We start from the raw sequence: 18218 nt of genomic DNA on the forward strand, positions 1-18218 counted from the left end.
ATTACATTTTTGTTAAAAATCTAATAACATGAAAACTCTGGACATGTTTTATACTTGGTTTATAATTTATGTCATTGTCACTAAAACAATAATAACTTTTCTGAACACATTTAACTTTTGTTTCATAGAAAAACAATTGCACAATCCTTAAGGGGGGGGGGGGCGTTTTCCCCCACTCTACCCTATATGTTATATATATATATATATATAAAAAAAATCGTAGAGTTTAAGGTGTAAGACGTTTATGTTAAATAAATAAAGCCACTGCTTTCATGAATCATCATTTTAGACTATATGTTAATTGTTAGTGCTGCTTAGCTGTGATAATTATTCTCTAAATGACTGCATTAAAAAAATAATAGTGATTTTAAATGTTCTAATTTCACATGTTGTTATTACTGTAGCCTATATTGTGCATCTTTCTTGTTTATTGTCATGCGTTAATTTAAATTTATTAATTGTTTATGTCAAAATACTAGGTATAAGAAATTGCAGGTTTCTTTTCAAGTTTCTAAAGCTAAATATGACATTTTTAGTTGCAGTGCGAGTATAAGGTTACATTTTTTTTTTGGTTACGATATTAGTTTAGGAGGCGAGAGGGGCAACCTAAATTATATTTTACCATGCATGCTAAACAGTAATGCATTAAATCAAAACCAACAAGCAGAAGGCAAAAGTATAGAAAAGACCTGCATGGAATTTATGTTTTAAATACTCACGAACGGGATAGTGATGGTTTGGCTGTCAGTAAAACCAATATTTTCTAGTTTTCGCTTTTAGGGTTTTTGTGTTCTGCCTGGTGCGCGAGTAGATGTCCTATTGAATCACATTTACCAACACTTGATCTGTACCCTAAAACTTAGCCTATTTTTTAACTCCACTTTATATGTATGTAATTACAATGTTTCCAGTGCGGAGAAATGTAACATGCCACCTGCTTCAGACTTATTCTGGAACTTGTGTAATGACACTGAGAATGGCTCTGCTTTTTAAAACACACAATGAGTTAAAGCGGAAGCATTATTATTTAGACTCATTGTACCGGATTCATGGCAGCTTTCCACTAAGTAGGTTAATTATGTGTTTCCAGTTTCTTCAGTCATGGACACACAAAATCAGCGAAGCGGCAACAGCTTGAGGACGTCGCGCACGTTATAGACCGTGCTTCTCAAATAACAGCGATTATTTTTAGTCTACAGTGGGTCTGGTGTATGATATTTTTACGCTGCCCCCTCCCTAGCTTCTTTTTATAGACTCTAATTGTCTCTATCCACTTCAAGTCTGATAGTTTGCTGGACTTGGTCTCCCGCTTAGGCTGGTTGGCCAGTCTAACCAGCATGTCAAACAGACCTTTATTAGATGTCTTTAAGATGTTTATGATTCAGAATGTATGTAAAACTGACATCTTAAAGACGTGTGTCAGATGCTTTCCAGATCAAACGATCTTTAACAGACATCATGCAGACGTACATGCTATCTGTTGGCTATATGCAGTCTATTGTATAGGCCTACCACTCATCAGACCATGACAAACCACTAGTGTCAAAACTGTATATTTGAGTACAACCATAGCATTTCAAATGTACTGTATATTACAAAAGTTAAATTAAAATATTACAGCCATATATAAAATATGTGAATAGCAATATATTTATGTATAGATATTAGCCAAAGGCCATTATTTACAACTTTTAACCTGTTAACTGTCACCCGTCCCCTCTGTGGGACGCCTAAATTTACTTCAGTATTTTACAATTAAATCCTAATCTAATCATGACAAATTATATATTTTATATATTGTTGGAAAGGTCTAAGACTCCTAAATAGATATTTTACCACATTTTGTGTTAAAAAATTCTGTAGGAAAATTATGAGGTTAATTTATGACAAGAGTGCACCTGAAAAATTTACAACAGGAGTTCTGACCTCTGTCACAGACAATCTTCTTAGTTGCCTTTTTCCCTATCACGCTTTAGAAATCATAAGAAATTATATATCAAATGAAAACTTAAAATCTCAAAATTCCTCCTATGAAACCCATTTTAAAATCAGACATTGAATTACCATGGAAATGTTACAAAATGTTCTCGTTCATGAATTATAAAAATTTAAGTTTGGATAGTGCTCTATAATGTCTATGTTCAAAACTGTGAGTGACAGTTAAGGGGTTTTAAATAAAAGCAGAGATGAAAACAGTAAGTTAAAGGAAATTTCCTTCCAAATTCCTATGAAAATATAGGAGTATATACACTTATATTTCTATACATACAGTATGAATATTTGAAGCATTTTTAGTGTATTTATCAATTTCTTTACTTCCTGTGTACTGTGGAATATCCTCATTTGGGCTTGTAAGCCGTACATGCAGACTTCCCTTTTAAGCTGTTCCCGGAGATAATAGCCAGTTACTGTAAATATGTCTGTATTGTGCCATATTCACATAGTATTCAAAGGTACTTCATGATAGCATGTCTAAACTTCCTCGGTATTTCCAAGCATGCTCATAAAAACATGGCATCACCATGTTTTTTGGACTTTCTGGTACTTTTGTTGTTCATGTCATCTGTCCATATCCATACTGACAGATTGGGACTGACCATCCTAACAATGTTCTGGTGTGATGAGGGAGTACATGACACATCAGTGCTGTTCATTTTTGAGAAAAAATTCTTTCCTCTGTGTCTTCTGTGTTTAGGCTGAGTGAATCAAATTGAGTGAGCATGGATTCAGTCCTCACCCTTGACTTAAAAATGTTCTGCACTCCTTGGGCCAGCTTCCTCTGTGCCTTTTTCATCCACCACATCTTCTTCAACTTCCCGCTCATGTTATTTGGGCTCTCCAAACACAGTTTCATAAGCAATCCCTGAGACTGTGAGGGTAGTTTATAAAGTGGCAGGCCCCTCAACAGCTTTGGCATGTCATGCTCCTCATTGATGTGAAGTTCATGAACGTCTAACTGCACAAGGATGAACCGTTGTTCAGCGCAGCCCTTCTGACGGTCAGCAAAAATGCAGCCCAATGCCGAAGCCAGCATATCTGAGGAGTATGTGGCAGGATTGCTTTTTCTTTCCACTGCAATTTTCCAATACAACTCGGCTCTCTGAAGTGTTGTTGGAGAAAGCACCAGAAGAGCCTTCCCTCCATGCTTTTGGATGTGATCGAGCTTAGAGTGGAGCCACGCGGCCGGGCCGTAAGAACCGAGCTCTGTTTGGTTCCACAGGTCGAGAAATACTCTGAAACCCAGCTCAGAAAACAACTGGGCCAGCTTACACACCAGCTGTGGGTCCGTGGCTGAAGAATGGAGCAACAACACCTGTCCCCTCATATCTAGAGAGAGAAATTAATAGGGCATGAGATTATCATAAGGTAAGTAAAATTAATTGGAGAACTTTGCCTATACTAAAAGGCTTCTTGATAATATGACACATAAATGACTTTAAATAAATATCTTGTGTACCTTGAGAATGACATCTTCTGTCCCATTCGTTAAGCGACCCTGTGAGAGGCACATACAAGAATGTAAAATCTCATCAAAGGAGAAGATTTTTAATACTTCAAGGAATAGTTTACCACACAATAATAATAAAAATGCTGAAAATGTATTCAAAATTAAGCAATTCAAGATGTAGATTAGTTTGTTTCTTTATCAGAACAGATTAGGAGAAATGTGCATTACATCACTTGCTCACCAGTGGATCCTTTGCAGTGAATGGGTGCCGTCAGAATGAGAGACAAAACAGCTGATAAAAACACCACAACAATCCACAGGTAACCCACATGACTCCAATCCATAAATGAATGTCTTATGAAGTGAAAAGCTCCACTGCAAAAAATGCTTTTCTTACTTGTCTTGTTTCCAGCCAAAATATTTTTAAAAAATCTTAAATCAAGAAGGGTTTTCTAGACAAGTAAAAATTATTGTCTTGATTTCAGAAAAAACAAGTCGAAATTAAATGAGTTTTTGATTGAAACAAGCTAAATAATCTGCCAATGGGGTAAGCAAAATAATCTTGTTTTCTGTTTCTTATTTTGATGTTTTTAGCAGCTGTTTGGACTCTCATTCTGATGGCACCCATTCACTGCAGTGGGTCCATTGGTGAGCAAGTGATGTAATTCTAAATTTCTTCAAATCTGTTCCAATGAAGAAACAAACTCATCTACATCTTGGATGGCCTAAGAGTGACTAAATTTGTATTCCTTAGAAATTTCACTAAAAAGAGTATAAGACACAAAAAGTGGTAAGAACACACAATGAAGAAGAAGGAGTTGAAAAAGACAAAGAGCATGCTGAGATGGAATAAATGTGTACTACACAGATCACCACAAAAATATGTGCCATTCACAGACACACATGAATAGAGCCATTGAGAGCAAAAATAGTGCCTAGTCAACATCTCAGCAAAACCTCAACTGTATCTCTCTTTCACCATCTTCAATCCAATAAAATAATGGCTGATCAGTTGTTGTAACGTGGTGTGCAAGGCAAGGAGCGCACGACGAGCAGAGACAATTAAACAGTCTTTTAATATACAATCCAGGAAGCAGGTACACAGAGGGAACAGGACACACACCAATACATGAACTAATAACCGACAAACTAACATACCAACGCAGGAACTTATAAAGGAACAGATAACGAGGACCGACAGGTGAACACAATGACTAATTACATAACACGGGGAAAACTAGGTCACAGGGGAAGACAGACATATGTGTATAATTGTTTGTATATGTTTGTTTTTTCCCTATTTGTCTGCTTGTTTACCTCCTCTTCCTACTGCCTCTCCATAAACTAGCATAATTGCCACAATTGCATCTTCTTGGTACATATCTTTTTTTTCTCTCTCTCTTTTTCTCTGTTTTTTTTTTTTTGTATGTCTGTATTGCTTTGTTTGCTTAATTAAATTTTTTTAAAAAAATTATTAGATATAATGCATAGATAATTTGCTAAATGAAATATAGAATTTATGTATATATTTAATATAATTGTATTTTTTATATATTTAAATAAAATATATGTAGTATACAGTTCTGTGTACCCATTCTGTTCTAGTTTCTTTGTTGCTGAGAGGAAAACCATCTTATAAACGAAGAGATGCTATAGATAGTAGATAGTAAAGACTTACATTTGAGTTTGTTCACCAGGAGAAGTACTCCAAAAGCAGTCAGACAAATAAAGATCAGTGGCAGAAGAAGAAGGAGGCTCCAGTACTGCCGCTCCACTAAAACAATATGAAGTGAACAATAAACCAACTGATAACAACGACCATACTGATATTTAGCGAATGTTAGTTTTAGTACATCGAACACATAAATATCAATGTGATCAAATGACAATGAATGGCAGCTTTAAACAGGATATAAATGAGATCTCATCGCACACTTACAGGGATGTTGACAGTACCGCACAATCTTTCCATCTACTTCAAGCTGCAGACAAAGACAAAGATGAATGTTTACCGTGTTCATTGTCTGTTTGCACTAAATGACTGATAAATGCTGAAAGAAAGAAATCAAAAAGGCACATGGTGTCATACCATCACGCAGAGCTGCTGGTGATTCTGAGACCTGATATTCACAAACTTCCCAGATGCCTGCAGAGAACAAATATCATTAAAGCAAACTGCTTTATAGCCATCTGGAAAAACAATTATTAGCTTTGACCTCAGTTGGAGCAAGCACCATATTTAATTTCACATTAATTAAAATGAAAGCAAACAAGGGTCCATTTAACATAATAGTTTGTTTTGCACCTGGGAGTCAATCATTCAGTTTCAAAAGTCCGGAAGTCACTTGTGAAAGGGAGATATTTAGTGAAAATTAAAAATTCTAATATTTATGTTGCTTTAATGTTTAATCTTGCTTTAAATATTTATTTATTTTATGTCAAAATGTATTTTTGATATGGACGCCTGTTTTCACCAAAGAATGAAAAACATTAAAAAGATAATTACAACTTTTTGTCTCACATTTCTCTTTTTCAAAGTCAGAATTCTGGGATGTTAACTTGCAATTGTGAGATAAAAAAGTCAGAATTACATTTATTTATGTATGTATATATGTTTTACTTATTTAATTATTTTTTCTTTCCAATGTCGCAAACAGAATAAATAAATAAGGTAAATAAATAATTACAACTTTGGTTAAAGGGGTCATCGGATGCCCATTTTCCACAAGTTTCTATGATTCTTTAGGGTCTTAATGAAAAGTCTATAACATACTTGGTTAAAATTTCTCAGTGGTGTTGTAAAAAACACCTTTTTTACCCCGTCAAAATCAGCTCTGTTTTCAGCAAGCCATTTGAGTCCACGTTGCTTTAAATGCTAACCCCTGCTGACCCCGCCCCTCTCTTCCGTGGGGTGATGAGGGGAAACTGGCTAACTGGCACATTATTAGGAAAGGCCATTTGCAAAGATTCATAAAAAACCCTTATGCTCACTTCTTCTGTAGATGAAGCTGGATCACGAATGATTCGCGTAAACATAGATGCATTTAGGCAGATCGGGATCAGCGCATTCACTTCAAAGCGAAAGTAACGTTAATCCTCTGTGTCTTCAGCGGCTCAGATGTCGGGAGTTACTGACAACTGTAATAATGAACTATGTTCATTATTACATCCAACAACAAAACACCTCAATCGCTTAATCAGAGACGCTCTTGTCTTCCCCTGCACCGGAGTAGACACAACAGCTCTCGGCTCTCTCAGGGCGGGTCTAAGGTAATCAACTTGTCAATCAACTATCGTGGGAGGGGCCTGTGCAGAACTACATCATTCTCACAGGAATCTCAGAGCAGCCTGATTTGAGAAAGGGGATTTTAAAATAGGGATTTAAAAAAAAAACACTGGGTGGATTTTTATTCTAAAAGCATTTATTTCCAGGTTTCAATTTAAAAGTCCAAGATTTCACTGTGGTGTTAGAGGTTATATATCCCACTGTTGCAGTGTGTCTACTTCCTAACAGCCTCATTTCATTTTTGACAGAAAATACAAAATTTATATTTACCCATAGTATTGTGCTGTTTTCTCTCCAATCATTACAGCATTTCTGTCTGAATCCTTCAACTTCTGTGCATTTTCCATCTGCCTTGAGCTGACAGGGCCACATTTCGACTCTTATCCTGCAGGGCACTGTTAAATTCCAGCTTAGCACCGGTTTACCATCATTTGTCTTGATGTGGGCTAAAGACACTGACATGTTGCTCAGGACATTGGCTTTAAATTCTGCCAGTGGAAAAAAAAAAAATGTGGGAAGACAAAATAAATCAAGATGGCGTTGAACATCCTCCATATCCAAGACACTGATGCTAACTTTTATTTTTAAGAAAAGTGTAGATTTTAGATCAGTGATTCTCAACCAAGGAGTCAGGGGCACTAGATTATTTAAAAATGATTCTGACAAAACAAGTATTAAAATAGTTTTCATGTAAATAAATGAAATCTTATAATGAATATACATCATACACTAGTTATTTTATAGAGTAAATAAAAAATATATATATATTATATATATATAAAAATATTATATATATATATATATATAATAAATTATATTTTACAAATTTTTAAAATATTTAAATTTATTTTAAATGTTAAAACATTTTATATATATATATATATATATATATATATATATTTTCATACAATATAATCCTTATCCAGTAAATCACAAACAACTTAAAAAGTCATGGTGTCTCTGAATATTATTGTGGTTTTACCTTTATTTTTTTCAAAAGGACAGATTTCCGCACGAACTGAAGCATTTTTCCATGCCTGAAGCATGTGCAAACACAAAAGGCAAGTTAAAATAATATCAAAAGAGATTTTAGCAGGCATTGTTTTGAGCATGTGCATGTTTGAAAAGCACGGTACCTGTAAACACATGCAGTCTGTGACTGACACCAGTGGAATGTTATTACTTGGCAGGGGCTGAGAGAAGAAAAGGTATGGTAAGTTACCAAAAATGGTAGCTGATGAAAAGGACAAACTGGTTTGTACAGTCTACTGCTTGTCTGTAATAAGCCCTCAGACTGTATTGTATGGACAGAAATAACATGCGAGTTCACTGACCCAGCATCTCCCTTCTCTTCCACGTTTCATACACAGGGACAGGCGTTTAGAAGCTCCTTCATCCTCATCGACTAACAGCACCTTAACAACACTCCCCTGTATTTCAGTGGAGACCCTGGGACCTAAAAATCAAAAGGAAACATGGAGCAAATTAAATTTGCTCATTCGCTATGGTCTTTTACCCTACAAACAAAGAAGTCTGATGTCAAATCTTTATTTAAAAAAAAAGCATTATTCTTTTTTTCTCTTTAGAGAAGTATCTAGTTGAACACAGAAACAAAATATCTGATCCAAAGAATTTATAATGTAACCTATAATTAAATTTGGGCTTAAATGAGGAAGGATTTTTTAACATACAGTACATTAAAATGAGAGAAATTTAAAACTGAATCAATCTGAACGTACCTTTACACTGCTCTATGTCCTTAAGGTGTGATAAGGAACACACTGCAAAGACAAAAAACATTTGAAATTTTTTTTTCTATAAAAACATTTTTAACATGCTTACTGACTGGTAAATGAAAACATCCCTGATGTCACTGTCGCTACTTTTCATACACTGTATGCTGCATTTGCATAATTAATTTGCATATATCTTCGACTTTTAATTTTTTGGTAAAATATAACATTTAGATTCAACAAGACTAAAGTTGTGTGAGTGAAAATGGCATAATGACAACAGATAGATCTACTTTTAAATAGAATTAGTAAATGTAATAAACATACACTTTTAAATACTAATAAGCTACACTTGTATAGGCTACTGTTGTATATGTGTATCTAGAGTAAGTAAAAACAATAGCTACCTGTTTTTAATGTAGGGAATTCATTAATTTCAACTTCAGGTGACTTAGTGAATGATCCAACAGTGATCTTCATTGTTCTGCCAAAGTCAACATCTTTATACTCCACCAGAGTCAGCTGCACCACACAAAGATAAACACTGAGATAACAATCAAGTCACTAATTTCATTCACACTTACAAGGTACTTCAATCAGGATTGTCTGGAAATTCAGCTTTTTTGTTTCTTTTTTTTTTGTTGCATTTTTTACTTTTAACCTGCCAGACCTTCTAGAAATATTTCAATTAAATATCAAATTAAATATTAATTTTAAAAGATCAAATATTACTCTGTTAATGACAATTTTATTATTATTATTTTATAGATTTATTTTTGCCTGAGCAAAGTCAGTAAGTTTTAGTCCAATGCGATAACATTAAAGGGATAGTTCTGTCATGACAACTCTCGGAGGGATTGGCATGTAATGTACGTGACAATGTTAATGTATTTGGTCTTTGCAGAATAGATCTGCTATGCTGCTGCTGTGGCAGAGCAAGTATCGAGACTTGCTACTGCCAATACATCCACAACGTGCTGCTGTGAGCATGTAAGAAATACTGCTGCTGCAAATATAACATACATGAAATAACTCCCTTTATCATACATGAATCACCTCGTAGCAGATCTATACAGGTGGAGCTGGGGAAGGTAGAGGGTTTCAGAAGCACACAGAGAACTGCTACAACAAGCACTAAACATATATTTGAATGTTGAGCAGAGAGCTCATTGGCTACCGATACAGGAGAGAACCAATCAGCTGTGCCATGTGCTACTGATGTCATTAGGTCAGATTGAGTATATTAAGATATTTTTGATTAAATCTGAGAGCTTTCTGACCGTGCATAGACAGCGATGTAACTGACACGTTCAAGGCCCAGAAAGGTAGTAAGCACATTGTTAAAATAGTCCATGTGACGTGAGTGGTTTAACTGCAATTTTATGCAGCTACGAGATTACCTTTTGTGCTCAAAGAAAACAAAAATAACTTTATTCAACAATTTCTTCTCTTCCATGTCAGTATTCGATGCACGCTCATGAGAGTACCATGCATGTGGATTTCCTCAACAACGTGAGGGTGAGTAATTAATAAGAGAATTTTCATTTTTGGGTGAACTATTCCATTAACTAGCATTTTTGAGAAAAAGAAAATCTTCTCCAGGTCAAAATAGCGAGAAGGCAACATGAGGGTTAAATGGACATGGTGGTGACACTCACATTGAGAGGTTTACGGCTTGCGGTAGAAGTCACTGTGAAGTCTAATCTCTTGCACCACTCATACTGCACTTCGGCTGGTTGGTAGCATATTGTAATAGTAGCTACATGAAAAGAAGACAAAGAGGCAAGCTTTAATTATGCACTGCATGACAGACAATGGTGAATCCACTGCTGTCTTTCAGCAAAAGCAAATACAGTTTGAGAAAATCAGTTTGCTTAAGTACATTAGCACTAATAAACAAATGAAGAGCTAAGAAATATTTTTGAGTTTTTAAGTTCACTTGGTCTACCTTGATCTAGCTGATCTTCACAGAGAGAGTGTTCTTCCTGTTAAGTATAAGATGTTAAAGGTTTTATTTAAAGATGGAGTTTTTAAAATTACATTTTGTCATGAATGTTCAAAACACTTACCCTTTGACCTTCTGATGAGTCATTTGGCATGGAAACACATCCTGAATTCCAGTCCCCTGAAATTACAAAGGTTATTGTAAACATAAACCATTAGGCCAACTGTAATGTGCTGCTACTGTAAGAACTCACCACTGCTCTCCTCTTCATATTCTGATCTCTCAATATGTCTGTCCTCCTCTTTGAGATCTGGAATAATACTCAGATGGATGTTGATCCACAAACAGGGTTTGCAGTCCTTCTTTTGACAGCACAGTTTTGGCTTCACGGCCAGAGAACACACATACACAGGACCACAGACCACATCAAGTGGTGTGATAGGATCTGTATTTCTCACCCTGCAGTTTAGAGCCTAAAAACACAAACATATTCCAGGTTACAAACAGACTATCTAGGAAACATTTTTGTATTAGCACTTTAATTAACTTTTTTTTTTTTTTCCTTTTTTGGTTTGACCTGCATTACAGATGCAAAATTTCAATAAATTCTCAAAACTGCATTTTTTAATAATATTACAAGATTATGCACAAATTATTTTTTATTAAATATTATTTTATTTTTTAAATGGAAAAAATATATATATCCATACATAGAGGTGCCAAACAAAACAATTATTCTTATTTGTATTTTAAAAATAATTCTGGAAATATTATCAGTCTTTAAAATATAAAAAAAAATCTGAGAGAAATGGACATTTTACACATTTTTACACATTTTTTGAAAATAGCGTCCCTCTAGTGGTACTGCGGGACCAAATCGCCAGGAGGAGAAGATCCGACATCTGCGGCAGGAGCTCTGTGTGCTTAGAAAGCAGTTCTAGCAAGCAAAGGAGGAGGATAAAGCTGCCCTGGCTGAGCTTCAGAACATCGTCAGCTCACTACCACCCATTGAGCTGAGTGGCACAGAAAGAGGGGCAAGGAGAGGGCTTGCAAATGGAAAGAGTTTATCGCAAACCCCTCCTGAGGCTCCTCTGGCAGAAGTGTAGTGGTCATCTCATCTGTACTCAAGATGAGGTTGATAAGCACCTCAGCACCAGTTACAGCGACAGAGCAAGAGAACAGGACCTTGGACCATGAAGCACGTTGATAACCCCACCGGAACCCAGTGTGGCATTTAACCTCAAGGACCCAACCCTGAGAGAGGTTCAGGAGGTTGTCAAAGCAGCTAGAACAAACTCAGCACCGGGTCCAAGAGGAGTGCCCTACGTGGTCTACAAGAATGGAAAACACCATGGAAAATTATCATCTGGAGGAGGGGGAAAGTGGCGCAGCAGTGGAGACATGCAGGGGGTGTCTGGATTGCTAAGGGGGAGAACTCAAGTAACATTAAGCATTTCAGGGTCATCTCACTCCTCAGCGTGGAGGGGAAGATTTTTTATTTTTTTTTCCTCCTGCAGAATGAGTACATTGACACTGCTGTACAGAAAGGAGGTATCCCGAAAGTAGCAGGCATGCTTGGACTTGTCACCCAGTTAATCCGGGAGGCTCAAGAAGGTGATGGTGATCTGGCGGGGCTGTGGCTCGACTTTGCCAATGCTTATGGATCAATCCCGCGCAAGCTGGTAGAAACCTCACTGATCCGTCATAATGTTCCAGATATGACCAGGGACCTCATTTTGAACTATTATAGCTGCTTTAATAGTTCAAAATGCTTGAGAGTCACGTCTGGACCAACAACATCTGCATTTCATAGGCTGGAGAAAAGAAAAATCACAGGGTGCACTCTCAGTGATCATAGTGATCTTGTTCGCCTTAGCTATGAATATGCTAGTTAAGTCAGCAGAGGTGGAATACAGAGGCCAATTTACCCGGTCAGTTGTGCGACAGCCCCCTATCAGAGTGTTTACTGATGATCTGATGGTGACCAAAACATTTGTACCAGGTTGCAGATGCCTGCAGAATGCCTCATCAGTTGGACCCAAATGGACTTTAAGCCAGCTAAGTCCCGATCCCTTGTGGTGAGGAAGAGAAACGTAACCGATAAGTTCCATTTCTCCCCTGGAGGAGTGTAAATCCCATCAATCACTGAGAAGCCAGTTAAGATCCTGGAAAAAGTCTTCAACGGCATACTTAGGGACACAGCCACACTCCCTGAAACTGGAAAAGAGTTGCACACCTGGATTGGTCAGGACTGGCATGGGAAGTTCCAAGCCTGGATTTACCAGCATGGCATTCTGCCGCAACTCCTATGGCCACTGCTGGCTTATGATGTCCCCCTAACTATTGTCGAGGGCTTTGAGAATAAAATCAGCCACTTTTTACGTAGGTGGTTGGGTTTCCCTTGGAGTATCACCAACATAGCCTTATACAGAAGGAAGAACAAGCAACAACTCCCCTTCAGTAGCCTATAGGAGGAGTTCATGGTTTCCCAAGCAAGAGAGCTGCTGCTGTACAGAGAATCCACTGACACCAAAGTTTCCTCAGCTGGCATCGAGGTGAGGATGGGTAGGCAGTGGAGGGCCCAGGAGGCAGATGACCAGGCTGAAGCGTGGCTGCCGCACAGTGTGCTGGTGGGTACAGTGGCGTCAGGACACGCAGGGCTTGGCTGTACTAATAAACCTTGGTATGAAAAGGCTCGGGGAAAGGACAAGTGTTAACTGGTCCAAGAAGAAATCTGAGTAGGAGTGGAGGAAAGACGCATCAGTAGGATGGTGGGACGCAACAACAAGAGGCGTGGACTCCATAGGAACAAGCGATGAACCAAAAGATCTTGTGGACTAAGTTATGGAAAGCAGAGCCATACTGGATCCAGGCAGGTCAAGGAAGGTGGTTCTACTGGAATTGACTGTGCCCTGGGAAGACCAGGTGGAAGAGGCGTTTGAACGGAAGTACAAGGAGTTGAAAGGAGAATGTTGTAATAGAGATGGAAGACCCTCTGCCTCCCCGCTGAGGTTGGCTGCCGAGGGTTTGCCGGCCAATTGTTGTGCAGGGCCCTTAAGCTCTTAGGAATTAGGGGACTGCACAAGAATAAAGCCATCAAGAACATCATGGATGCCGCTGAAAAGGCATAGATGGCTGTGGATCAAATGAGGCGATCCATGGACTACACAAACCTAAGTCGGGGACTGATCACCCCTGGCTGGGTCACCTGGCCGAGGGTATATGATGTTGAAAGACCCGAAACACCCGATAGCACCAGGTTACATCACGTGTCTAGGGTGCAACTGGAAGGTGTGTGTCAAAATCAATTATAAAAAGACATGTTTTGTTCAGGCCAAACTGGCATTGATCTTTCCCATTGTCTTTGAGAACTTTCTTGAAAATTATATGTACACTCGCATTTTCTACTTGTTGTTTGATAATTATATCACTTGAAATCAAACATTAAATCGATTTTTTTTATAAATGGCATAAACTTACATATTTTTTAAACTAATAATAATATTGCATAATGTAATTCTCTTTTTGTTCTATGTGCTGTTTTTGTACTAATATAATATAATATTATATAATATAATATAAGGTACAATATAATAATGAGGTATAGGCTATACTTTAGTAATTCACTGAGCACTGGACACCTTTGTATATAGGATTTTTTCCAAACATATATCACAACTATACAAATAAACAAGTAATAAACAAACAAACATGTTTAAAGACTGAACATTCAACCTGAGGACAGATGACGTTGTTTTCAGGGTTGTGTGTGACTCGTTCCAGTGAACACACACTTCCGATGGCCAATAGGAGCAGTTGGACTATCCACCACGTGAACTTCATTGCGCAACAGTTTCACTCTCGTATCCAAGAGACAATTAATCGAAACTGGTTAAGAACAAAATCCTATAGGTTATATCCTTCGCTATGTTGTCTCTATGAGGCTTCAGGAGAAGCCAAGATGACCATATTTTGATCGGGTCGGATACACAGTCCAAATCCACCGTCCGGTTCTCCAATTTCGCCGAGCAGAAAGCGCGAGGGAGCGCATTTACACGGCATACTGTCCCGGTTTGTCTGTGAGGAGATAGAAAACGATTAGTATTTATTGTTCCGCGATTCAAACTCTTAGCTCTTGTAATGTCGGATTTGAGCTTTTGGTTCTAAAAGTCGGTTGATCTGTGTTCGGTAAGAATGCTCAGGTGTGTCCGTGTGTATGACAGATTGCCAGATAACGTGGGTGTACATGAATCATGTTTGCTGCTCTGCCTGGAATGCCTGGATTGCTGATACATAGTCTATTAAAGGGCAATGAGTGTTGTTCTCATTTATAGTAATGTATGTAAATTTTATTTCCACTCCAGTTCAGAAAACATTCAAAAGTAGCATTCCCATAATGCTCTAACGTTCAAATAAATGCGTTTTTTTAAAACATTTAAAAATAAATGTTCTGAGAACATTCAGAAATAATGTTAGAACATTCAAAATAACTTAATGGGAATGTTAGCAAAACTTTCTTAGAACATTTTTGTTAGCTGGTTGAGTATTAAATCCATTTTTAAATAGTTTTAACTGTTTAAACTACATTTTAAAATATTTTAATTTCATCCTTATTTGTAATTGACCCTCATTTATTTTGAATTGAGACTACTCTTTAAATACTTTCAAGGCATCTAGTATATAATTGTATTGTGTTACTGGATTTCAAAATACATATTGGTGATATTGGTTGCTTATGGTAATAAAAATGACAATAAAAGATTAGTCACACACACACACAAAAACAATTTTACTTTAGCTTTAACACAAAATCTTACTTACTGCCAGAGGTATAAATGAGAAGGTGTTTTCGAAGCACTGCAGAGTAGGCCTATGGATTGTAAAGCCTTGTGAGATGTTGTTGCCTTTGACACATTAATTAAATGAAAGAGCATGTGAGTGAACTTGAGAAACTCACCCCTCCCAGCTGACTGTCAAAACACACACCAGCACCAAATGGCTTTATTGAAGAAAACCTCTGCATAGGAAAAAGATGTTTGTGTGCTCATAATTAACAGGGCTGACTGAGAAATATGATCTTGGTTATTTGCAGCTTCATAAATCTATCTAACCAGGAAACGGCCAGGTGCAAAGTCCCCCGTCTAGATCATTCTCTGTAGCGAGTGAATTTGTTTAGCTTTCTTTCGTGTATCATGGCAACTGGTTATAATAATACACCTGGAATTAAGAGTCGCTGTTAATAACTGACAGAAACCACCCAAAACAGGGAGTAGTATAGTGAGTACATCCAGACGCTTCTTTCAGATATAATAAGGCTCAAGGTTTGCAATGGGATTGTGATCATTAGAAACACCCCAAAAACACCCATCCCTGAAGCCGAATGCATCTATGGGAGACTGGGGCTAGTTGTCACAAGGACAAGAGCAACTATCAAGTTGGGGAAAGATGTAACAAGATTTTCATGTGTTGTGCTGTATAAATTAATTAATAAAATAGCTAAAAATCCAAACTGACTGTTTAATTCCTGTGTGACAACATGCCCCTCTACTTGTAATAATAATAAATGTGAGTTACAATTTTTTTTTTTTTAAACAGCATGTACAACAACGCTGGATATATGCAACAGCTATTTTGGAGTCAAGACTTTAACGTTTGCACAGAAATTGAGTCCCAAATATGAATATATACATATTTACCAGCATAACGTATCACTAAAATGTCCTGCTTAATGGAAAAACTACATGAAAGTACAACGCTTTTACAGATTGTCAAATTATGTCATTTAATTTGACTGAATCAACTTGACTGTAATTGATTACACCAATAAACGTGTTGTTGAACATTTGGTGGGCATTAAATAAAGAACATGTATATTCTGTGTGCTTGTTCTAGAAATGTCTAATGGTTAGATGAGTCTTTCTTGAACAAGCCCAAAAAGAAATCTGAATAAACAAGTTGGTTAGCATTCTTTCGCTTCTTTTAGCTCTACTTTGAAAAAAAAAAAAAAGTAGAGGGATTTCTCAGACCTGCCCAGTCACATTCATTAAATGCTTTTGTCTTATGAAGTGAAGTGACATACTGCCAAGTATGGTGACCATACTTGGAATTTGTGCTCTGCATTTAACCCATCCAACGTGCACACACACAGCAGTGAACACACACACACACACACACACACACACCCGGAGCAGTGGGCAGCCATTTATGCGACAGTTGGGGGTTCGGTGCCTTGCTCAAGGGCACCTCAGTCGTGATATTGAGGGTGGAGAGAGCTTTGGATTACAAGTCCGACTCTCTAACCATTAGGCCACCACTTCCCCTAGTTCCCCTTATTCAAAGAGCCCATTTGATGCTTTTAACACAACAATGGTGCCTTAAAGAGACTGCAATATATACGTGTTTTTTGTGAAATCATTAAAAAGTATATTTTTATTTCCTGTAAGAAGAGCATTGAGTGGATATTTATTGATGCTCTCTACAGGCAGAGGTTTCTTTTTCTTGTTCTTTTTTAAAAAAATAAGTAATTCAGCAACCATAACACTACATCTTAACACTAAAAAGTTTAACAGATGGATTATATTGCTACTACAAAAATATATTTAAACTCAAATTGCTTTTTTGTGCAGTCAGGAGGCATTTGACCTGAGTATATTAACAGTGAAGTCACTAAGCGCCCCCTGCAGACAGTATTATATGATACAATCCGACATTCAGCACTGGAAACCCTGTGAAGCTTGATATTTATAATATTTTTCCCAAATGGAACAGTTTATTAAACCTTTAAATGATTTAGGAAAAATGGCTTGTATGGCTCCTATATGATATAAGAGAATATAGAGCTCATACTTGAGGAAAAAAACCCTCATTTTTTTGCGGCCCAAACTGAGCAAAAATGTGCAATTTTGTACAGTTGCTGATAGGCTATTTGTATGGCCAAAAATTATGATAGCTTAATGTAAATCTGTGAGCTGTATAATAACTGTATAATAACAGTATAGCAGACAACTTAAACATAAAAATGCATATGAACATAAAAATCCACATGGATATCAGTTGTCACTCTATATCTCCTAATAAAATGTCTTAGTAAGCTGATATTTTAATACTAAGTTTTTATGAATAAAAGATGTAATTTCAAAACATATAATGCAATGCAATACAATGATTTAGTGATGAACAAATAAACAATCCTTAATGATTTTAACATGCTTTTTCTAATAAATGATGCATGGATAATAAAGTAAATCTAAGTTGCTTCAGTTCTGTAAGTGATCATCTTGAAATATTACAATCTAAAAGTTTACTTTATAAAAATCATTAAGGATTTCACAGCAAAAAGATATACTGTACCACAACCTGAAAGGGGGAAATTTTTATAATTAGACTGAAAGGCATTTTACTTGCAAAATTTTCATCATGTTGATCATTTAGAGGCCATGTAAAATTGCATATTAAATATGATACAGTAGGCTTTATAGGATTAAGGAAGTCTGTTGTCTGTTACAGCTTCCCTATACTGTATGTCTCTATTAAGAACACTGAATAGAATAGCACAAAAATAGAACAATAATGCTTAAGTGATTGCAGATGCATTCCAAGGATTTGCTGCATTTTTCTTCTAACTTCAAGATTAATTTCACAAATTCAATATCTATGAGCTCAGTAGTCCAGAGTATCAATCTGCTGGAACTCCACGAGATCACGAGTGGAAAGCCGTGCTTCAAACGTAAACAAAACAGCCGGAGAGAGGCAAGTCAAATGGCCTTTGACATGACAGCAGTGACGCAGTGCCTATAAACACAAAGC

The 18218-nt window shown here is 36.8% G+C and overlaps 1 protein-coding gene across 1 annotated transcript; it reads right to left on the minus strand.

Moving 5' to 3' along the window:
- Window positions 1-570: 570 nt before the first annotated feature.
- On the minus strand, window positions 571-15342 carry il17rc (interleukin 17 receptor C). The gene is made up of 17 exons (XM_079396615.1): window positions 15234-15342; window positions 14148-14489; window positions 10666-10885; window positions 10537-10592; window positions 10416-10452; window positions 10126-10226; window positions 8875-8989; window positions 8474-8515; window positions 8069-8190; window positions 7871-7927; window positions 7717-7771; window positions 7005-7222; window positions 5538-5594; window positions 5388-5430; window positions 5127-5222; window positions 3458-3496; window positions 571-3327 (listed from the first exon to the last, which is right to left on the minus strand). Exons 2-17 carry the CDS (start codon window positions 14253-14255, stop codon window positions 2651-2653), a joined length of 2043 nt encoding a protein of 680 aa, XP_079252741.1. The 5' UTR covers window positions 14256-14489; window positions 15234-15342; the 3' UTR covers window positions 571-2650.
- Window positions 15343-18218: the final 2876 nt, after the last annotated feature.

This window comes from Barbus barbus, assembly GCF_936440315.1.
Source record: "Barbus barbus genome assembly, chromosome: 37".
Lineage (NCBI taxonomy): Eukaryota > Metazoa > Chordata > Actinopteri > Cypriniformes > Cyprinidae > Barbus > Barbus barbus.